Here is a 23,478-nt window from a genome sequence, read left to right on the forward strand (position 1 = left end):
GGTTAATTGATAGATGTTAGTAAACAAGGTGTAGCTTTCCTGACATGGGACAAGGTGTGGCGTGTCCTAAGGGAAAAGGGCAGACAAGTTTGTTAAAAGCGATACTTGTAAAATTCCTGTTATCAGAAGAGAGCTCTTCTCTTTGTAAACTGACTGCTTCCTCAAACAGGGAAGTTCTGTCATCATGAGATAGGGCTGAGACAAGGTTGTCTTTGTGAGATACGTACTAGGTCATCCCTGTGGTGTTGTTTGCAGAAAGTGGTCATTTGAGTTCATGTTGTTCAACAGTTATTGATGTGAAGGAATATCAGAGGCAAAAAAAAATATTCTCCAAGTCAGGAATTTGTGTCCCTAGTCTGATGCATCTGTCCTGTTTGGCAGAGTACAGTGTAAGGTTTTAAAAGGTTTAAAGCCAGGTATTAGAGTGGAGATCCAATTTGATAGGTGCAGCATTAAAAAAATTTGTTAGGGTGCCAGCTTTGTCCACTCAAGGTTAAAAATTAACTCAGTCTCATGGAGTTCTTATCGTGCCACTGTATACTCTTGTGTGTTGCCTAGTTTTGATCTTTTTCTGAGAAGAGGTTGCAAATACAAGGAATAGGGATGGAATGTAGGTCAGTTGTCCATAGAATAGAGAAGATTGCACAAAAAAACCTTTAAAAACTTTAAAACTTTACTGATTCTTTTGTGTCAGTCTCTTCTGTCAGGTATGGGGTACAAGCCATATTTTATTAATGTTATTAGTTAGTGTTCCTATGCTGTAAAATGCAAATATTCCTAGAGCACCAGAGCCTCCCCACAAAAAGGCTTTACTGTAAGGAGTCCTTAACTATAAAAATGCTCCTTTTCTGCCAAGCATTTGTGAAATGTGAATGTTTTTATGCTTTTCATCTAGTTACTCTCTTCCGCTATGTTATGATCCTCTGAGAATTTGTTTTTCTGGACATGTGTTTTCAGCAAGATGTCTTTTATTGCTAATTGTTTATATTCCCAAACCATGTTGTTGTCACTGAAATGTGAAGTTTTGTTGGTGTAGAAAATGAAGGGGAATGATTGATTTGAAAAGAAAATTTCACTTCTCGGAATGGAAACCCTAGCTGTCTTTCAGGCTGTGCCTGCCTTTTGCTTTTAATCCTCCTATTTAATATAGTCCAGTGTGTGTTTTTACCAGTCACATATCTTTGTATGCAGTGTTAAAGCACAAAGGGTTGAGTTGCCCTATAAAAAGCACGTGTGTGCATGACAGAAGAATCACGCTGTCTCTTTTATACCTCAGATCCTTACTTTCAGCAAATAGCTCTCCAGCTTTATGAATATGTGGCTCTATGTGCCTGCATGGTACAAAATAAGAAAAGCTGCAGCACAGCTACTGTGAATTTCACTGAGGCTCCATGTTTGCTGCAACAACAAAGTAGTTTTTTTCAGACAAATACTGGAATGAAATTATTTAACTAAATCAATGCTGTTGCAGTTTTGAGGGTTAGGGACTTTTTTTCCCCCAGCTCTTCCTTCATCTTTGCCACAAGTTTTGCATTCAGTGTCTTTTGTCAGTGTGTCCTGTAGCCAGCTGGATGACCAGGTAGGCTGTTTGGAGTTCTTTTCCACTGTGTGCCTTGCAGTTATCGGTCAGTATCTGCTTTTATAGAACATATCATGTTCACCCTACACAAAGAAATAATGCAGGTAAAGTTATGACTTACAAACATAGGATTTTTCTCAGTATATTCCCTTGCCTGTTTTGTTTCATATAGAATGTTAGAAACAGTGTAGGATTGTGGGCACCAAATAATTAAAGGTCTTGTGATACCATCTGGGGCCATGTGATGAAGTGTCCTTGTTTGGAACAACTAGATCAGAGTAATCATATTAGCAAGAAATATTTCCATAAGAAGTAGAAAGTAGTGGATCTTGGTTTCCAATGAATATTTTTTGCAAATCTGATTTACTGTTTACCTGAATTACACCAAATCTGCAGTGTGAGCTCTGCTCTTACTGCACACTGGAAACACATTTGGGTGGGGAATGGATTCACTGGTATCAGGCTGTAACGGAGATCTCACTGTAGTATTTTTAACAATGCAGAGACACTTTGCTCATGGACATTCTCCCTGCTTCCTGTTTTCATTGCACATGGAGAAGTAATATTTTGAAGATGTAATATTTTGAAGATGGCTACCTTCTGTCAAAGTTGCCTAAAACTGACCAATTGATAAAAAAATTAAAAGCTAGCTGCAGGAGATGCAGACATGATGTAAAAATGAAGATAGATAAATTTTATAGAATCAGATTAAATATAGGTCATTGTAGCTACTTCATTAACCAGTTTAATTATAGTCATTATACTTTGTTGCCTGTTTTATATGTGTCTCACTCCCCTTCAGGTAAATCTTTCCTTTTCTTGTATGTGGGCTGTTTCCTTTCTGCTTCTTTCTTTAATCTCCAGGATATCCTCCTCTGTAAAGAAGATTGCCACCCCCACACTAGCACTTATGCCAGCAAGGAAGGCAGGAGCCACCTCCAGAGATCAGCAGGCACGGCCCAGGAGTGTGAGGAGGGACTGGTGGCATGCCCTGTCTTGCCTCCTCTGTGCCAGGTCCTTAGTGTTGCTGTGCTGGTGTCATTGCAGCTCAGCAGTTCTGGGCAAGTTAATGCCATCAGCCTTAGTCCAGTGCTGTTATATAAGAGGTAACAATGCATCATCTAAAAAGCTCTCGACCCACAGCAGGTCACTCATGCCTGAGGAATGTATCATGCTGTTTTCACAAAGCAAGTATTTACAGGTGTGCATAGTAGGATAGGAAATGCTGGAGGAACAGAGAATTCTGGAGGAGCTAAAGAATTCTGGGCAAAATGTTCTGTGATCAGGAAGGACTAGATCAGGTGTTTACAGAAGCTCTTCCTATTTTGAAACCTCGAGAAACCAGTTAAGATACATTATCAACTTTCTTTGCCATAGGAATTGAGAGCTACGCACCTTTCTGTGGGATGAGCTGTGCTTTCTAAGAATACCTCTGGAAGGACCATGGAGGGGAGAAGAGCCTTTCTCCCCATTTTGTAGAGGAGAAGACAAGTAGAAGTTTCAGCACATTTGCCCTATGCCATAGTCCAGGTCAAAAGATCCTCTTCACCTCTGGGAAGAGAAGGGGATAAATGCATGTGTCATCTGTGGGAGCTGATGCAAGGAAGGGGGAAGCTGTGAGACCTTGCTCCAGGTATTGAGAGGCGACAGGGAGTAGGAAGAGGAGTGGGCTGTGCAGCTTCATGCCTCCAGCTGAGTTGTGGTTTCTTTTCAGGGTTCTCACATTCTACCTAGAGATCCAAACAGGAATAAAGATGTGTATCTTTGGCTGCTTTGGCTCAACAAGATCAATCCACTGGGAGCACAGAGCCTACTCTTGCCCTGTGCCACTGAGCTGTTGTGCACCCAGTAGTGACTTATTTGTGGCTTCTGGGCATACACACTGTTTTAAGCCGTGCTAATGGGGCTGGGGAAACTGAACAGCCTTAGTCCTCTTCCAGTGAATGTCTGCCTGTGCACCCTGCTGGGAATTAGCACTTGACAAGGTCCCATGCTGTGCCTGGCTGCCATAGGATGCCCAGGGTCCCACTCCCTGCTGGTTATTGCTAAATAAAGGCTCAATTTCCAACTTCCTACTCTCTCTGTAGATGCCTGCAGTTGATCTGCTCGCTGTTTTCCTGGCATGCCTCTTCCAAAGCCTTTGTGTCTCTGGAGCCTTGAATGGGAGCTTATTCTGTCCTTTGGGAAGCACAGGCAGGACCCCTTGTTGGTCCTTGCTCTTTTCCCTCTTTGTGTGAGGAAAAGGTTTGGACGCACTTTTTGTCTTTCATTGCCCACACGGCAGAGTCTTCTCACTTCAGCTCCTTTCTGTAACACTTGACAAGCTGAGCAGATAGGCTGATATTACTGTGAGTGCTTAGAAAAAGAAACATTGACTCACCGAGTTTATTACTCTTGCTTTTTTTCAGTAGTACCCAAACTGTCCCAAGAAGTGTGGTACTTTGTATGGTCTCCAGGTAGCACCGAAATAGGAATCTTGGATATGTCACATTGTTGATTTAAGGTAAAAAACTGTGTTTGGCACTACAGGTCAGGTAGTCTATGCTGTTCTGGTCTCCTGTCCCCGAAGCAACTGGTTGTGGTGGGGATTTTGCAGGCAAAAACCTTTCCCCACACAGCACGTTGTCCACATAACACTTGTGTCATAACATAACAACTAACTTCAAAACATGGAAATGGAAACTAGCATGTAACAAAGTGCAGGCATGCAGAGAAACTCAGGAGTAAGCCTAGTTTCAGCCTTCTCTTTATACTTGATGTTCTTCAGTCTCTATGACTTTGTTAATGTTTGCTTTGTTTCAAACAGAAAAGAATACAGGATCACATTGGGATCACTTCCTAGCAGTACCTTAATACATAGGGTAGGAAGGATGATCTGTTTGATTAATTCAGACACTTACTTCAGCCATGCCAATGTAGCTCTTTTGGGAGTGAAAGAATGGAAAGGGAAAGGAGATGTAATAATGTGACCTAATCACATTAGATTCAAAAGTTTGCAAGATTTTAATTATAACTTAATTTCATTGTAGTTCAGCTTGAATCATAACAAAAGCACTGATATGTAACAGCAATTTTTCTAAAGATTCAGTACTTTGGGTGTTGTCTTTGCTTGAAACTTTGGCTGTACCTCTGCAGACAGAATTCTGAACAACCTTTGAATAGGATGCTTAGTATAGGTTCCCTATGCAGTTTCTATGTGGCTTTTTTTTTTGAATGATTGTTCCCAGATTAGCATTGGAAAGATTACATCCCCAGGCATGGTTGTTTTATTAAAGTGTTTGAGGCTTTTAATTAATTTTACCTTAAGGAAGATTTTCTGTGAGTGCCAAGTATAACTCATCCTAAGCAAAGAAGGTGGTGCAAGGTATGTTGATCCAGCCAGGGATGCTGTAACAGAGCTTAAAATAAAGTGGTGTCATCTTACATGTGTAGGGAACAGTGGGTTCTGAGAAGGGGTTGTGAGGTGCTCCTTGTGCTAAAATCATACTCCAGTACTAAATATTTAAATAGTTCTTACACATTTAAAATATGCTCCAGTGTCAGAGAATCAAGCATGTATCATTTTTGACTCCTTGGCTTGTGCCTACTCTGTGAAAGTCCTTCTGAAATGGAAAATTTGTCTTACTTTTTTACTCTACAGCCTGTAGGGAAGATCTGGCAGAGAGTTTGGGGAGGGAAAATCACATGTCATTGGAACCTTCCTCAGGGTCACAAGATAGATTGAGTGAAATGCCAGCCAGAGCTGAGCTGTACTACCAACTGTGTTGTAACTCCAGCCAGAGAAAATTGCTCTCTGAGGTTTGCTTGGTTGTTTTGAAAGATATAACTGAAGAAATAACTGAAATGGAAAGTGAAAACTAGAAGAAAACATTAAGGAGATTCCTGGAAAAGGGTTGGCCTTGGAATTCATTACTCAACAGGATCTAAAATGTCAAAGCATCTCTTTTCTACTCGTTTGAGCTGATAAAGACTTCCATTTTATTTTTGACTTTTACAATTGCAGGTGTCACAGAGAAAAATAATCATCATCAACCCAATGGTCTTCAAGGATATGAACTCTGCAGTTTTTATCTAGATGGATGAAAAGGTTACCAGCCCAGGAGGGGAGTTCCTTTTGTTTCCAAGATGGCAGCCACGAGTGGCGAAAGCCAGCTGCAGCGGATTATCAGAGACTTGCAAGGTACACTGAGAGCCATGTTGGCAGATACCTTCTGGAGGCTGGACTGCATCCAGCCTGGGTTTAGCTAACAGAGAGTAGGAGTTGTGTTTTCTATTGTGTAACTTTTTCCTGCAGCATTGTAGCAACATAATTCAAGGTGTGCAGTGTGACTGATTTTTTTTTTGTGAGACAAGTGTTGTACCTTCTGCAGGACCCTGAGTTCTTAAATTCTGTAAATTTAAACATGTAAGAGAAAAAATAAGTTTTACAATTTAAAGAAAGGAGTGTGTGAGGTGTGCATTGTGAACTAGTACTTCATCAGCATGCATAAAGCTGCGCTGCTGCTGCTACAAGACTTCATGTGAAGTAAAGAGAAAGGGCCTAAAACTTAGCCTTCCTTAGTGGGAAGCTGGTGTGGAGTTGATGCTAATATGGGAAGGGAAAAAAACAGGATGTAGTATTCACATTCTCTGAACAGAGAGACACATAATTTTCTCTCCCAGGATTTTTCCTGGGGAAGGCAGTGAGAAACTTAGAGAAGAAGAGAAAACAATTCTCATCTCTATTACTACTCTTGTTGTTTGCAAATGTAAAATGTGTTATAGAGATTGTTTACCTAAAATGATTTGTTAATTAGACACCAGTGAATGCTGTTTTGATTCTTTGGCCAATTGGGTCAAAGCTGTGTCTTGACTGTCTCCAGACAGTCACAAGTTTTTTTTTTAGTATCTTCGTAATATAGTATTTCTTTAGTATGTAATTTAGTATAGTATTAGTGTTATATAATATAACTTAATAAAACATTGTTCAACCATCTAAAATCATGGAGTCAGAGCACATTATTCCCTAGTTAGAGTCACCCTATATCAATTACATTGATACCAGGAGGTCAAACCTATCTGGGAAATGAGACCCAGAGGAAGGGTGCTGGAGAATTACACCTGCTGTTCTTGCTGCAGCAGAACCTGTCTTCCACTAGAAGTAGCCAACTTCATTTAAACAGTTCTGTTGCAGGCAGAATTGTTACCAGATTCATAACAGTTTTTCTGCTCCCTTTCTGTCCTAATCAGCTGCCTCTCCCAAGATTCTGATATTTTTCCTTTTAATTTTTATTAAAGAAAAGGTATATGCACCAAAGCTGAAAATCTGCATCTTCCTGTAACATAAAAAAGGAGATCTATGTGACTACTAACAAGAAGAAATTTTAATTTGCAAAGGGTTATTGAGTGCGACTGGGACCTAAAGCTCACTCAGTCACCTGAAATAAATATAAGACCAAGGGGAAAGCAAGCTCAAAATCAGTAATTTTTGATGCTGAGAAGTACATCCTTTTGGGGCTAGAGTGTCCGGGGGGACAATAAAGTATATTTGACTTGAGATTTCCTTATCCACTATGGGTGTACATTTCAGGGAAATGGAGTTGCTGTATGCTTATTTTTTATGTAAATTATTTTTTCATTTGTGTTTGTAACCAGCACAAGCTGAACCTTCCTGAATAAAGCATGGAGAAGATAAATGTGCTGACTGAACGACTGTTCTTGTGTTACTGATCCCCTTTAGCAGATTACATGCTTTGTCCTTTCTAATCAGAATTCTGTTTGTCCTGTGGCAATACCTTAATGTGCACATGAGACAGCAAAAAGTTATTTCTCTTCCCTCTGCTGAGGTAGCAATTAGCAATTGTCTGTTAGCAGGTTTTGCTAAGTGTCAGAAGTGCTAGGTGTGTGTTTTAAGAAGAAATAATCCATACAACAGATTGTCACAGTTTGAACTCCTATTTTCTTATAGGTGGTCTCAAATTACAAGCTTATCAGTCATTTCTTCATATTGTCATTAAGACATTTCAGCTAAAAGAAAATGAGTCCACATGCATGAGTGTCTGTGAAGAAAGCATTTATGTAGTTGTTTATGGATTCAGTGCTATATGTCCTCTGCATTAGTTAACTATTTTGCTGTCTTGTTTTAAAGATGCAGTGACTGAATTAAGTAAAGAATTTAAAGAAGGAGGTGAACCGATCACAGACGACAGTGTCAACTTGCAAAAATTCTCCTACAAGCTTGAGTACCTCTTACAGGTAAAAAGTGATTTGTGTCATTTGTAATCCACCAGCAGAACTTGGCTGTATTTTCTCTTGCTGACTCTTCACTCTGTGGATTTTAACTCAAATAACCATAAATATCCAGTTGAGTCTCTCTTTCTATTGTATTTTGGTGTGTGTAATAAGAGGACTGAAATATGTGCTGTCTATTATACTTATTTCAAGTGAAAATTAATGTAATCAAAAGGCAGTGCTGGAAGTTTGACTTGAGAAATGTAAGGCATTTCTTTATCGATATGAAAGATCTGAGCTTGATTTTAAAGATATATCTTGCTAAATTATCCTGAAAAAACTGTGGCAATGATATCTTGACATTTTAATGAAAAATAATTACTGGATGTGAGTAATTTATAGAATTTTCAACAATTTTGCTTTAGAAAGCTTTTTTGACTGAATGGACGGCTTAAGGCAAAAGGCTGATTTTTAACCTGGACTGCTGCTTTTTGTCCACCCTTAAGGTTTAAGTAAAAGAGGATGCTGCTGGGCAAACTGAAATTCAGTTTGCATAGTGTGGTGTCCACATATACCGTAATCATGCCACTGATTGCAACAAACGCTAATTTGCAACAAATGCTAATCTAGCCTTAGTCTAGGCAAGGGAGTTTTAATGGGGTTGCAGAGCAGAAACTGGAAAATCCTTTGGGATTTGGATGGTCCAGGGTTCAGTCCATACACTTGCTGCATTGCTGCTCTGAACATGATTTAACTAGAGCAGGTTTTTCTGGTACATACACTCGTGCTACTGCCACGCTTAATTGTAGGTCTCTGAGCAGCTGGTTGTTAGTGCCTTGCTCTTGAACAGATGCTGAATCTGCTGCCAGTCTTTGTCTCAGGAGTTTTGAATGGATGTCTGTATTTTAAAGAGACCCAGAACATTATTATCTCTTACTGTCAGTTAAGTAGCTTTTGTAACTGCTGGATTGCAGTGGTACAGTGCAGTGTCTCTTTCCTTTGTGAATACATTGGCTAAAGCTAAGAAGAGTTACGAAAGCACATGCTGCTGGGAGAGGAACAGGATTCCAAGTAGCTATATATAAGTATATTTCTATTTGAATTTTGCTCATTGTATTTTGTTTTCCTGCTTTAAGTTTGACCAGAAAGAAAAAAGCACATTGCTGGGGAACAGAAAAGACTACTGGGATTATTTCTGTGACTGTCTGGCAAAAATCAAAGGAGCTAATGATGGAATCCGCTTTGTCAAGTCTATTACAGAAGTAAGTATATCAGTTAAGCATCAGAATATGTGGTTTATGTTTTGCCATGCTTTTTCAGAGAGCAGTAGCAACAAACCAAAAGAAAAAAAAAAAGCTTTTAACATATAGCAAAAAAAAGGGATTTTTTTTTCTAATTTTCTCATGAAGTATCAAAATGCAAGATTACTTTTTTTGCTAGGGCACTAAATTATGGAGGATTCAAAAGCCTGATTCCTGTTTCAAATACCACTTACACAAGTGAATGGACTTGTTTGTCTCTGGTTGTGCCCTGTGTTTTCATAAACTTAATGTCATTTTCTCTAAAAAGAAATGAAAAATCAAGTCGAGGGTAGAGCATGCCATCTTCAGCAAAGTTTACAGCAGTATCTGGCTCTAAGTGTAAGATGAAAGGTTCACCATATTTGACTTTTGTTAAGACTTTTTAAACTGGTCCGTAGAGTTGAGGAGTACTGACTGAGAGCAGCAGTTTCATCTTCTGTCTGAACTCTGTTCCTCTGTGTGAAATAGCATGATGAAATGACTAGGGGTGATTGTTATTATTCCCTTGGGTAAGCTGTCAGGAACAGCACAAAAAGCCTTGTTCCTGTTAGATTTAGATTAGTAATAAAAGCTTAATCTTGTAAAAACCACGTTATGTCTTCAGCTCAATGCATGGGTGAAATAAAAGCTGTGAGAAGCTTTCTGTGTTGATCCTGTCTGAGTCTTTAGAATTGTTTGAAGATTTTCCTTGTGGATAGAAGAGGCAGTGGTGTGGCGATTGCAGATTTCTCTGCAAAGGTGGCTGTGCTGTAGTCAGCAGTTTGTTGCCTGTGGTATCACCTGCATATTGCCACATGTAAAGGCTGCTCTGCTTTTTTCTTCTTCAGTATCTCTGGCTGTTAAATTGTTAGGACAATGTCAGAAATTATAGTTTGGAAGCAGGATATTTTCTACTTCAATTTATGTGCAGCCATCGAAATTAGCGTATAGAAGGCTTCCTTAATCTTTATTAACTTGTGGTTTAGAAATATAAACTCTTAAAAAAAGAATCAGTGATCTGTTTTGGGTAAGTGAGCTGGCAGACTTGGGCCCAGAAATTAGATGACACATGGAATAAATATATATTTGTTATTCGCCTTCATTACAGGTAGAAATCAACAGCAAATTTTTGAACCTGGCTGGATAGAACATAGAGGTTTCCAAATGTCCTTTATTTGCTTACTGAACAATACTAGTTGACTTTCAAACCTGGAAATGAACAAAAAGGAAAGAGTAATAGCAGTTAACTTAAAGAACAGTCAGACATTGAACAGCTTCTGCTCTGCTTGCAGTGCTTCTAATATTAGGGTGCATGATATGCTAGAGAGGTGGAGCAAGGAAGCAAATAAGAATACCCTGGAAGCTGTTATCTCTTAATTAATTTGAGGGCCTTATTCTTGAGAGCAGTAGGTGGCAGTGAGTTCTGGTCATTCCCCTTTCCCTTTCCAAAGGTGATTACACTTAATACACATCTTTCCAAATGTTTACAGCCATACACTTCACCTTAGGTACAGTGTTTGCTGGCAACATGGAAATGTTGTCAGTTCCAGACACTCTGCCTCCCTGATTTCTAACAGGGCTCCAGCAGGAGGTGGCATGGTTTTGTTTCCTGTCAAATAGTCTTTGGCTACTTTTAGCTGCATGTATGTAAATATTTTCCTCTGGTTCTCATCATGTACCTTTTTTTCTGATGTCTCCATATTGCTTATAGAAAGTATCAGAATTTAAATTGATAAACCAATGGGAGTAAGGATAGGATTAATTCTGTGGCTTCCAGGGTTTGGGGGTTTTTTTGACAGTTCTTAAGATATTCACTAAATATGTCTAGTTAGGAAAAAACACTTGTAAGCTCCTGTGCACAGAGTAGGGATAGCATCTCCCTGAAGAAATGTTCAGATACCTGCAGGGTGAATGAGGGTGAAAACCAGGTGGTAAATTAAATTTGCTGTTTCTGGGATACTTAGTGCTTAGGGACCATGGCATTTTGCACTTTCCATCCTGTAGAATTCAAAACAAAAATCAGTAAAAAGTGTTGCTGTCTTTGCTTCACATTTCATTCAGGTTCCATTTATAAGGAACATTTTTGTATGTAGTGGGTTACTGAACTAAATGAAGAGCTTGTGTTATTTCAGAGCAGAAGCCCAGTAACAGCAAAAACAGGGAAGCTCTCACTTCAGCACAGTGGAATACTGATGGCTGGGAAAGAAAGCTTGTGTGGCCTTTGAGCCTTCTTTCACACTAACCTTTCAAGCAAAGTTTACAGTAACCTACTAACTTGTGCCTCAGCCTCTATATTATTTGTCTTGGCTTCTATTTTAAAACATGTTTGCTTTGTTAGTTAGATGAGCAGTTAGGTGAGAAATTCTTTCATCCTTTTCCATTTCTAAATTGATTACTGACTTTGATAGAAAGAAGAAACACCACTATTCAGTGTTTCACTATTTTGCAGGACAGAAAATGCTTCAGATGTAAAAACAAAGTATTGATTTTTCAAGTCAATAGCAATAAAAAAATTCAGTACTGAGCTTTGTGATCCCCCTTATGTTGATTTAACAGCTGTTTTCATTAAAAGATCCATTAATTTTGGTCATGCAGCTGTTCTTGGTCTGAAAAAATAATTAGGTTTTAATCAACTTAGAAGCTACATATTAAGAAAGGCTTTTTGCATTTATGTGGGGTTACTGTGTCCATGGGGATGTGTATTTGTATATGTGTACATCTTTGTTCTATGACTTAATCTTTCCTAAAGCTCTTCCAGCTGTGGCCATACACATCTTCAGTAACTTAAGCTGTCACTTCCATCTTGGCTGGGCACATTGAGATTTGCCTTTTGTTTTGAAATGTTCTTAGCATAGTCTGTGCTCAGGTACTCAATATATTAGATGATTCGTTGGTCCTGTGGTGCCTTTTATATTATTATAAAGTGAACAACAGCCAGCTGTAGAAACAAATTCATCATTCTGTAAAGATTCCACCCAATGACAGACTTAGGAAAAGGTGTTTCTCAGTGGCAGTTCTTACTGGCTTCCTTTACAACTTTTTCCTTTACAACTTTTTGCTTTACAGTGGCTTATTGTGAGTATTTTTGTGCTGCTTTGTAGGCTGTTCTGGCCATGTCTCTACATGATCACAAATGATATTTAACTTTCTTTTCTTGTGGTTTCTCCCTTCAAGCTACGAACCTCTCTTGGAAAAGGAAGAGCATTTATTCGTTATTCCCTGGTTCACCAAAGGCTAGCAGACACCTTGCAGCAATGTTTTATGAACACCAAAGTGACCAGGTGAATAGCAAAGGGCTTTTTTAACTAATGGGGTGTTTGCTCAATGTGATCAAGCAACATCACCTAGTAGTTATTGAAAGAAGTTGAAACACTTCCAATTGTTTGGCTTACAGAGCTGGTAATAGGATATGAAGGATCATAGACCTTTTGGCCTGGGTCACTGGTTCATGCCTATCTTGGGCTTGTAAAGATTGAAAGTTATTACAGCTTAATATATGTGGAGTGGGTTGTGCTGATGCTTCTGTACGTCACTTTGAAAGGTCATATATTTGTAAGTATTGAAGATCCTGGGTTTGATGGACTATTCATCATGAGAGAAAAATAATTTGAATGTGTTGCACAAAGCCCAGAAAGCATTTACATATATCTGTGGGTGGTCACACAAAGGACCAAACTTGCCCTTGGCCAGGAAATTCCAAAGATAGTTTGCATTTGGTTGGAGGGGCGCTGCTAGGGCTTTAAGAAAAAGCCAGCTATTTTCACGATGTATTTATCTCTGGATGCTGCTTTCTGTTCCTCATTTTTGATGTATTAAATGTATGCTTTAGTTACTGTGTGATTATCCAGTGTATTGCAAATATTTTTTACTGTCAGTGATTTGCCCAAGCACTTGAGGAAAAAACATTTTGTGCAGGGATCCCTTTAAAGATGTGGAATTAATTAAATTTGTTTCATTTCATTGACATTGAAGGGATAGAATATTGTTTGGTGGGTCTAATTGTTTTCATTTGTGTTTAAAATACTGTATCATAGTTTTTCTGTGGTGGAGTGAATAATGATGTAGGGAGTTTTATGTAAGAGAAACTGCTGCTTCCCTTTTGCCTATGAATGAGTATTACTTCTCTTTTGTTTGTTTTCAAGTGACTGGTACTATGCAAGAAGTCCATTTCTGAATTCCAAAATGAGTTCTGACATTGTGGGTCAACTCTATGAGCTCACTGATGTTCAGTTTGACTTGGCATCAAGAGGCTATGATTTAGATGCTGCTTGGCCAGCATTTGCCAGGTAAGATGGAGCCACATTGTGATTTTGTATTTACAAGGCCATAAAACACCTGCTTGCTAAAGAATCTGTAAAAGCTTCTGCTTTTGTGGGTAGGAACACTTGTGTTTGAGCAGGTATATGCTTTTTCCATGACCAAATTGTCCTGTTTGTCCTTCAGTATACTGAGAATCAGGGATCAGAGATGGTGCTCTGTAATATGGCACTTCAGTAGCTGCAGTTTTGGCCCAAATCCCAAGCTATTCTCATCTATATACGCACAAGAAGAAATCTTCTTAGCTTCCTCTGTTTCAAGAGCTGAGACATGTAGTGACTGCACAGCCAAGCTGTGTGCTTCACTTGCAGCCACAGAGATCCCACCTACAAGTGGGGGATAGCAAAAGCTACCAGGTCTGGTCCAGAGCCATTTGTATCCATGGGGGTTTCCGAGGGCCCTTTGCTGCCATCCTCTGGTTGAGCCGCCACCACACAGCGATGTAATTCCTTAGAGCAAGGCTGCGTAGTTCTTGTGGATGAGGGAAGTGACAGCTGCCAGCCCCATCACCTTTTATAGATGTCTCCGATATCCCTATCTTATTTTTCATCAACTTCAGTGGTTGCTGGCCAAGACTGCGGGTGCAGTTATATCCTTTTTTATGTGGTAGTTACCACTAGATCAATCTTACATATACAAGTAGAAAGATACATATATATGTGCTTAGACTTACCTTAGATATTATTTCTCTAAACAGGAGGACTCTGTCCTCACTTGGATCTTCAGCATATTTATGGAAGCCCCCAAGTCGCAGTTCCAGCATGAGCAGTTTAGTGAGCAATTATTTGCAGGTAAGCAAATTACAAATAAATGTTTATATGTCATGGTAGGTCCTTCGTTGACATAGTTTCAGAGAACTTTTATGATGGTTATGAGTCTTATAATCTAAACTGCAAAAAGCATTTTAATTAAAAGTAAAGGGAAGCATTTTAATTAAAAGTAAAGGGGATTGTCAGCTGCTTCAACTTAACATGCAAATCTTGTCAAAGAAAGAAATATGTTCATAAGACTACCTGCAGACAGGCATGTTTTCATTTATCTTTTGAGAAAACAAGCTTCATTTCCTACAAGTTGATATCTTGTAGTGCTATAAAGGCAACACATAATGTCACTGTACATTAAGAACCTGAACTTGCTTTCATTTGAACACACCATTTGAATGAATGTTTAATGCTGCTTAAACTTTCTGATTTTCTCCTTCTGTTCATTTAGGCACAAGAGTTTCCTTCCAGCCCTGATGTGAATAACTCACTAAATGTTGAACACCTTGAGGGCTACGAAGAGATGCGTTTAGAACTTGACCAGGCTGAGCTGAGGCAGAGGGAACTTCAAGATCGTATTCACCAGCTAGAAATGGAAAACCAGGAGCTCCAGGCAGCTGTCAGCCTTCAAAAGGAACAAGTACAGGTAGAAAAGGAGAAGAGCAATAATTACAGTGAGGAGAACTCCCGGCTGACAAAGATGATCACAGAGTTACAGAAGCAGTGTGAGGTCTCACACTTCACTCAGAGCACTGTGCATGACCTGCAGAAGTGCCTACAGTCACTGGAACTGAGTGCAACGGAGCAGCTGAAGGAACACTCAACAAAGGTGGAGCAGCTGTTGACCAGCAAGGAAGATTGTGCCTCAAAATTGCAGGTTTCAAATCAGGAGCTGGAGACCTCTAGGGCTTTGATTGCTGTGAAGGATCTTTGCATTGATGAGCTTAAAGCCAAGCTGAGTTCCACAGAACAGAAGAACCTCAACCTCCTTGCAAAAGTTGATGCTGCCTTGGACGAAAAGGGACAGCAAGCCACAGCCCAGTATGACTCTGCCCTACAAATACGGGCACTGCTAGAGAAGCTTCAGGAGATGGAAAAGGAAAAGGCAGATATGCAAAGACTCAATGCTGAACATGCTTCTCAGCTGAAAGCAGCAAGGGAGGAGCTGATGCTGAAAGAACAGGCACAGAAGGAACTGGAATCCAGATACAGTAGCCTCACTGCTAACTCCAAAGAAGAGAGTGAAAAGCTGACTGGGAGCCTGGAGACCATGGCAAAGGAAAAGGATGCACTTCAGGAGGCCCTGACTCTGAAAGGAAAGGAGATGGCTGAGCTTCAGACCCAGGTAATGGGGTCGCTGGCTCAGGTGGGTTCACTGGAAAAAAATCTTGAGGAAGCCAGGAAGGAAAAAGAGAAACTTGAGGAGGAGTATGGTAGGAGAGAAGGAGCACTGAAGCAGGAAGTCCAGTCACAAGCAGAGCAACTTGAACTACAGGAGGGTCGCTTAACAAAGGTGAGTCAGACTGTGTGTAGCCTTCAGGAGCAAAACCAGAAACTCATGTCTGAGAAGGAGCATCTCAGGCAGAAAGTCAAGGAGCTGGAGGAGCAGATGGAGCAGCAAAACTCTGCAGTGAGTGAATTGGATGAGGAGAGCAGGAAACTGAAAGCAGAGAATGAGAATTTGCAGCAGTCTAAGAAGAAGATGGAAGAGAAGCTGAAAAATCTGGAAGCTTCTAAAGCTTCCCTAGAAGCCGATGTAGCCAAGTTGAGAGCCTCTGAGAAACAACTTCAGAGTGAGATAGATGATGCCCTGGTGTCAGTTGATGAAAAAGAGAAGAAGCTCCGGAGTGAGAACAAACAGCTGGATGAAGACTTGCAGAATGCCAGGAGGCAAAGCCAAATTCTTGAGGAGAGGCTGGAGGCTCTGCAGTCAGAATATGAAGAACTAAAGCAAAGAGAAGAGACCTCCAAGGAGTCTTATGCCTCACTTGAAGCACAACTGAAGAGTGCCAAACAGCATAGTTTACAAATGGAAAAAAGCTTGGACACCTTGAAGGAAAGCAAAGAGTGTCTCCAGTCGCAGCTCACACAGAAGGAAGTAGAACTGCAGGGCATGGAGAGCCAATGTCAGCAGCTAAGAGCAGAAGCTGAAAGACACAAGAAGAAAGCAGAGACTCTTGAGATAGAAAAGCTCAGTGTTGAAAAGACATGCCTTCATCAGACAAAACTTATAGAATCTCTCACATCAGAAAAGGAATCAGTGGAAAAACAGCAACTACAGCAGGCAGCGTCCCTGGAGAAGGAGGCAAAGGAGTTGGCCTCCAGACTGACCATGAGTGAAGAGCAGCTGGAGGTCAACAGAGGTGAAGTGTCCAGGCTGCAGGCAGAAGTCCTGGATCTGCGAGTCAAGCTTCAGCAGGCCACTGATGAGAGAGAGAGGATGAGAGGTGAGCTGGCAGTCACTGAGACTGTCTTGAGTGAGCAGAAGACGCTTGTCCAGCAGCTGAAAGAGCAGAGTGAGTCTCTCAACAGAAATCATGTGCAAGAACTGGTGGAATATAAAGAAAGGGAAGAAAAGCTGAAAAAAGAGCAGGAGAGAGCAGCCCATCAAAAAGCTGAGCTGGAAGATAATTTGATGAACCTAAAGGAAGAGCTGTCTAAGGTTAAGCTGTATTTGGAAAATGCTAGAGTGGAAAACGAAGAAAATAAAGATCTCCTCCACAGGACCAACACTGATATGGCTGAACTTGGCATTCAGATTTGTGCCTTGACCTCTGAAAAAGTGGATGCAGAAGAGCAATTGGCCCAGGCCACAGAAAGGTTCAAAGAACTGGAAGAACAGGCAGCAGAGCAACAGGAGAAGCTGAAGCTTGACGTCTCTAATCTCAGAGAGGAGAACAAGAGCCTGCAAGAGAAATTAGAGGAGGCTCAAATGTGTGCCGCAGCTGTCCCAAGTCTGCAATTGCAGCTGGAGACAATAAAGAAACAGGCACAGAGTTTCCAAGAGACCAGCCAAGAAGAGCTGTCTGCAATAAAATTTCAAATGAGCACAGAGATTCTAAATTATCAGACAAAATTCAAGGTAAATTAATGTAATTATTATAGCTGAGGGAGCTGCTTTACCATCTGCTACAGCAATTACTGCATGAAATCCTGAGGTTTGTGTGGGTCAGGCTCTGAGACTAACTGCAACCTGCCTTAGCCTGGGAATCTGAAAATATCTCTGTGCTCATGACCTAGACCTATCTAAAGTAAAAGAGTGATGATTTCTTACACTGGCGGTGAAGGTGGCATCTTCTGTCCCTCTGGTCACGGCTGTGGTTGTTTCCTTTTTTCATAGGAACATTTCAAGACCTGTTCCTCAGACCTATAACACTGCTTCTTCTAAGAACTCATTTTTATGAAAGGAAACTTAGACACTGAGACCAGTTGCTTTTGCATCTAATTCCCTCATGTATTTGTGCTCTCAGCTGCTCAAGGTAGCAGCTGGGAAGATCAAGTGTTGTTTCCAAAAAAGCATGAGTCAGCCCTGTGTATATGAAACCACACACCTAAAGGCTGAAGATTTCATTGTGTTTCCTTTGCTATTCTGATAAATTGTCTAAGATTGGTGGTTGATCAGAGGCTTATGCCACTGCATGGGTTTTACCTTCTTTTTGTTGAGATTTGCAACAGCCAATGCAAAGTGACAGTAAAACACAGTCAATGTGCCACCATAAAGTGAGTTTGCTTGATTCTGAGAGTGTCTTTTAGCTGTCTTTCATGAGCCAGTGGTGCTGCATTTTTCCCATGCATGGCAGTAAAGCACTCATAATTCACAGCTGGGAATTTTATAGGTGAAGGGGTGGCCGCTGAAGGATTATTAACTACTGGCTCAATCTCTCTGCCAGGCTGTCAGTGAGGAGTGTGGGAAAGTAAGAGAGCAACTTGAGGAGCAGAAGCGACAACAGCATGCAGCGGAGGAAGAGATTACAGAGTTACAAGTAGGTGCTTGATCTGAATTAAAACTAGAGGTATTTGTGTCAGCAGGCATTAGTGTTACAACTGGGAAGGTGAGCAGCATTTCTGATGGCTGGCTGTGAGTCTGCAGACAAAATACTGGGCAGGTGCTGCAGACAAAATACTGGGCAGCTGACAGCCACTGAAGCAGAAATTATGAAAAGCATAATATCACTTAGGATTTGTCCTGCCTTGAAAGCTGGTCAGGTTTTATGTAAGACCTGGCTGTGTGTTCTCTTCCTAAATGGGGGTGTGGGTTTAAGATGTGTTTTTCTTAGGCCCTGCATTCCCATACAGCCACATGTATAGATCCATCTATTTGCAGGCTGCACAAAGCACTGAATTAGAGAATTAATGTGGCTGAGAAATGACCCAGCCAGAAAAAAACAGAACTTTTGCAATAAGTTTATCAAGTGGTTGGGTTAGAAGGGTCATACTGAGTTGTAAGGAATCCAGAAAGAAGAAATTTAAGATTACTGGATGTGGCCTTGCCTGCTAGGAGAAATACATGCCTTTAGATGCAATTAGCTATGTAATTGCAATTAGCAATTTAGATGCAAATAGCCCTGAGGACTCCAAATTTGGCAGACTTCTCTGGAGAGTCTAGCTGTGAAAGAAGTTGGGTTGTTTTCGATTGTCCTTCCTATTCAATATGGGCTTTAATAAACAACAGTTTCCTCTTATTTAATTTTTATCTTTTGAATCTTTCAGGTGGTGAAAAAGCTTTCAGGGTGTATTCTTTTACCATTATTTTTGAGAGATTTTTCTTGATAAGGAGGCAAAACTTCAACTGACATAGACTAACAAGAATTACAGGCTTATCACTGTGTCACTTTAGCGTGTATCCCTTATTCAGTGTGACAGAAGTAATCAGTCACTAGTACACAACTAATTACTGCCTGCTTATACAATAATATCTTAATTGGTCACTTGGCTGTAACTCATTCTTTTAAAACATTGTTAGCTGTCTTGGTAATTGTCCTGTGCATGGTAAAATCTTGTTTTTATATGTAAGGAAATACTGTAATTCATTTTACTAGGCTGCAAACACGAGTTTGTGTAGAAAGTTGGATGAAGCTAGAGAACAACTGTCAGAATCAGAATCTGCTCGGCTGCAGAAGGAAGAGGAAGTGACTTCTCTTAGAGAACTCTTGGAAAGGTGAGAGTTTGGAATCTTTAAAGAAGCTATTAATTTGTAGGCCAAGCAAGAGGACAATAATCAAAACATACTGAAAATCACCATGGTTTATGAAGTACCATATGTCACAGTGTTTATATAGAACAAAGAGCTCCTGGGCACTGGCAGGGAATATCAGATTGACACTTCACATAAGAAACGTGGAAATTATGCAGCACACGTGAGTGCATGGCTTCATTTTTACTGTATAGTTAATTTAGCTGATATAAATTAATGAGAGACATTTTTATAACCTCTTTTTATTTTACAGGTTAAGCACAAAATTAATACTGGGGTTCTTTGTAAGAAATGGAAAATTTGTACTTTTGGACAGTTTCTTTTTTCTCTCCTCTTTGTGAAGTTTCAGGGAATCAGTAAGAATTATCTGAATGGGGCCACATCCTGCATGTCTTTGTCGGGTTTCTTATCAGCTTTAATAATTTAACTCAGGATGTGTTTTCAAAGTCGGTAACTGTGTGAGGCCTGTGTGGTGTGGATAATCTGGCAGTCAGAAATAGATCTTCATGGGTGTGTGGGCTCACACAGAGTCTAAAGGTTAACCAAAGCCTATGTATTTTTATACATTTGTGCTGATATCATATGTATTATCTCTAGTTGATACCATCAGAAGCTTTACTATAAGCAGGGCATCCAAGAAATTGCTGGTTGCTGGCTGTGTTCACTAGATAATGGATCTATGTGCATTTTCAGATGCAGAAAACTGGGGAGATTCTGCCTAGCTCTAAAAAATATGCACACTGAGAAAAATTTCACTGAAACTACCTGCTTATTGGGGTGGAAGAGCCCTTCCTTCCACAGGGAAGACTTGAATTTACATGAGCTAAAAATGATTAATAATTGCCTTTGTATTTGATCAGGATCCAAAAAGAAGCTGATGAAGCAAAAGAGAAGATCCTGGATTACACTGAGAAGCTCAGCAAGGTGGCAGCAGATAAAGATAGCAGTGACCAGAAGTTATTTGCTGAGCTGGATGACCTGACAAGAACAAAGCAGTTCCTTGAAGAGCGTTTAATAGAACTTATAAGGTTGGCATCAAAATAAACAGCAAGCAGAAATTAAAATCCTTGCTTAGGATGTTCAGGAATTCTGCTTAGGTCATCCAGGCTTATATTCCCAAATTGAAGATACAAGTGAAGGTCAAATTCATCAGCAATTGAAATTTTGCATTTCCATTATATAGTCAAAAAATGTAACACTCAATAATATCTCCTTAATTTCCTGTCTGTTTTGAAATAATATGTAGTTCTCTGCATGGCAAGTGGTCTTCTCCCTATCTTTGCAGAAGCTTCAGTAGGTTTTTTGGTCTATCTTTATGTCTGAAAGCTTCTCAGAATTTTAGGAGCAAAGGAATTTTTACTGTGAAGCTTTCACCAGCATTCCAGTTGAGGTTGATTAGCAATAAACCAACACTGTGACAACTTCTATGTGTTTTTCTTTCTTTTAACTGTGTCACTGCAGAGATAAGGATGCTTTGTGGCAAAAGTCTGATGCTTTGGAGTTCCAGCAGAAGCTTAGTGCAGAGCAGAGGTGGCAGGGGGACACAGAAGTTAATCACTGTCTGGACTGCCAGAGAGAGTTCTCATGGATGGTGCGCCGACACCACTGCAGGTCAGTTGTTGAACTGTATTGCACTGTTCAAAAGCAAAACTCAGTATGGTTGTCTGTGTGGAGGAAATATTTCTTGATGTTCACAGTTCAGTGATCAAAATTGTTGATACGTGACATTGTAGAGGCTGAAAGAACACGTGAGCTTATGAGGGGATAACACATTATTGGAAAGATCCCTTGACATGTATTAAGACAAAGATCTGGATGCAACTCTGACTTGGAGAGTCTGTTAATTTCTCATTTCTGGGAACAAAGATAATCAAACCCTGTATAGTGTGTTGCTTTGAAGGACTGTGCACTGCTCTGTTCTTCTCTACACAATATTCACTAGGATGGCTTTGCTACTGTGGTGGAAGTATTCCAGAACATGTTTCAACATGCTGTGCAATTATAAATTTGTTTACTTACACTAGGTATGTTCAGAGATAATCAACTATTGCAGGGTAATTTTTTTTTTAAGTGGATATTAAATTATTTCCCCTACAGTTAGTGTTAGTTATCCAATCTAGATTTATTAAAAAGTACTTAAATGGATACATTTCAGGGTCCTAGTGATATGTTTGGTTTGGCTCTTTACTGTTCCTTAGCCTCATGACCTGATTTGTCATGTAAGGAAAGAAGGAAGCACTAGAACTGTTTCCTTTTCACGTGAATGTAAACAACATTCTACAGGGATTAGTGAATGGTGAAGTCATTTTGGGTAACAGCTTCCAAATTACTCATTTCTGCTAAGGTCTCTGAAAGCTGCTTGTGTCTTCACCCAGTAATGATTTAAATGATTAAGAAAAGCAAAACCATTAAAATTTCCTGAGTAGCAGTCATCCCTGTTGGGTGCTTTAATTCATGAAAATCTCAACATTAAAAAGTAGTTGACAAGTTTAATACTGCAAGACTTCAGACTGGAGAGGGCAGGAGGAATGAATGTACACATATGTGTCCAATACTGGATTTTTTTCCTTTCTGAAGGGAGGAGGGGTCATTATGAAGCAGAGACATACAGATGTGTTTTTAAAGTTCTTTTAATCAAATCAAGTTTTGTTCTACCTGTCTGTGAGATTTGGCCTGTGTAGTATTAAGTTAATTTTCTTCTTACATACTTAATATAAATATAATTTGTTTGCATTGTATATTTGTGAACATTTGATTGTTTTATATTTTTATATTTATTTTTTGTATTTTTAGTTTTTTCTGTTTTGCCTGTTTATTAAGGTAGCAAAGCATGAATGTGAATTTCTATCCTGTGCATGTCAAGAAGACTTGCTTCACTTCAGAAAGGAGTGTGGTCTGTTATGAATTCTTCCAATGGGTGTAGCTTTCATGCTTTTGCAGAAAATAAGACCATTATGAGAGAGCCCCAACCTCTGTCACAGAGATATGTTCTGGCTGTGTGTGGTATTTTTCTAACACCTCTGGTTTTGAATCATTTCTAGAATGTGTGGCCGCATTTTCTGCTACTACTGCTGCAACAACTACATGGTGACAAAGCTTGGTGGAAAAAAGGAGCGTTGCTGCAGAGCTTGCTTTAATAAGCCTAGAGTGATTGTGGACAGTACAGATGACTCTGGATCCAGTGCCAACCAGGAAGGATCACCAGCTTCATTGGAATCACCTGTGTCACCATCTGAGAGGGCTTTTGGTTAGTTTATTGCTTGCATGCTGTGGGGATATAAGTACTGTTCTTTGACAGTCTCCAAGAAACCACACGGTCACCTCCTGCTCCAATGACCTGCAGGAGGTCATGGAGAGTTTTCAGGGTGGGACTGACTCTGTCTTTGAACTTAATTGATATTGAGAGAAACATTAATGTATTAAATGAGTGTCAGTCATACCAAGATTTTCCATTAATTCTAATAGTTATCTAAAGCTTCTGTAAATGAAGAGGAATGGCCCAGGCTTGCCCCTTAAGGGCTTTGCTCGTTTGTTTTCCAGACAGCCGGCTAAGAGTGTTCATGTTTCTTCTCATGTTTTTTTCTGCACAGTTGCAAGTGAAGCCTCTAAACCACCAGATGATGCAGCTTTTGATATAATCACTGATGAGGAGCTTTGCCAAGTACAGGAATCAGACTCTCTCCACAATGAAAGTCAGATAGAAAGAGACTCTCTGGATCAAAGTGTGACAGACCTGTGAGTAAACACTGCTTCTCAAAGAGGAGACTCTTTGGGATTTGTTTAGAATGTTCTCCTTTTTCTCCCATTCAGTGAGAGTAGTCAACCTCTGTGTAAAGTGAAGATCTCTGTTCCCAGGCCACGTGTTCAGTAGAGCAACACAAGATCATTTTGGTCTATTTGCACAGCCAGCATTCAATCTAGTAAATCTAAACCACTCCATGCTCTCTCTCCACCTGCTTCACCACAACACAGGGGAGTAGTCCCAGCTCTGTGCTGTCATCAGGCCAGCTTGTCACCATTAAAGTCAGCATTCAGGCTCTCTTTGTCTATAGACTTCCTTACTACCTTAGAGATGACAGCTTACAGAAAAGAACAATTGTGTAGCTACATCTGGCACAAGTTTGTTCTTTTTCTTTT

The 23,478-nt window shown here is 40.0% G+C and overlaps 1 protein-coding gene across 5 annotated transcripts in view; it reads left to right on the forward strand.

Moving 5' to 3' along the window:
- The window catches only part of FYCO1 (FYVE and coiled-coil domain autophagy adaptor 1), a 46,089-nt gene that overhangs the window by 3,689 nt on the left and 18,922 nt on the right, over positions 1–23,478 (forward strand). For 4 of the 5 annotated variants that reach the window (XM_054647932.2, XM_054647958.2, XM_054647975.2 and 1 more), the window contains exons 2-14: positions 5,583–5,759; positions 7,707–7,813; positions 8,926–9,051; positions 12,244–12,350; positions 13,212–13,355; positions 14,084–14,177; positions 14,599–17,229; positions 18,038–18,130; positions 19,187–19,305; positions 20,202–20,369; positions 20,803–20,952; positions 22,383–22,588; positions 22,932–23,076. In XM_054647932.2, coding sequence (XP_054503907.2) covers positions 5,705–5,759; positions 7,707–7,813; positions 8,926–9,051; positions 12,244–12,350; positions 13,212–13,355; positions 14,084–14,177; positions 14,599–17,229; positions 18,038–18,130; positions 19,187–19,305; positions 20,202–20,369; positions 20,803–20,952; positions 22,383–22,588; positions 22,932–23,076 — 4,145 coding nt within the window. In that variant the 5' untranslated portion in view covers positions 5,583–5,704. Of the gene's footprint in view, positions 1–4,010; positions 4,083–5,582; positions 5,760–7,706; positions 7,814–8,925; positions 9,052–12,243; positions 12,351–13,211; positions 13,356–14,083; positions 14,178–14,598; positions 17,230–18,037; positions 18,131–19,186; positions 19,306–20,201; positions 20,370–20,802; positions 20,953–22,382; positions 22,589–22,931; positions 23,077–23,478 lie in introns of those variants that run through there. The other variant, XM_054647949.2, reaches the window with a different exon arrangement.

Source organism: Agelaius phoeniceus, chromosome 1, assembly GCF_051311805.1.
Source record: "Agelaius phoeniceus isolate bAgePho1 chromosome 1, bAgePho1.hap1, whole genome shotgun sequence".
In the NCBI taxonomy this organism is placed as follows: Eukaryota; Metazoa; Chordata; class Aves; order Passeriformes; family Icteridae; genus Agelaius; species Agelaius phoeniceus.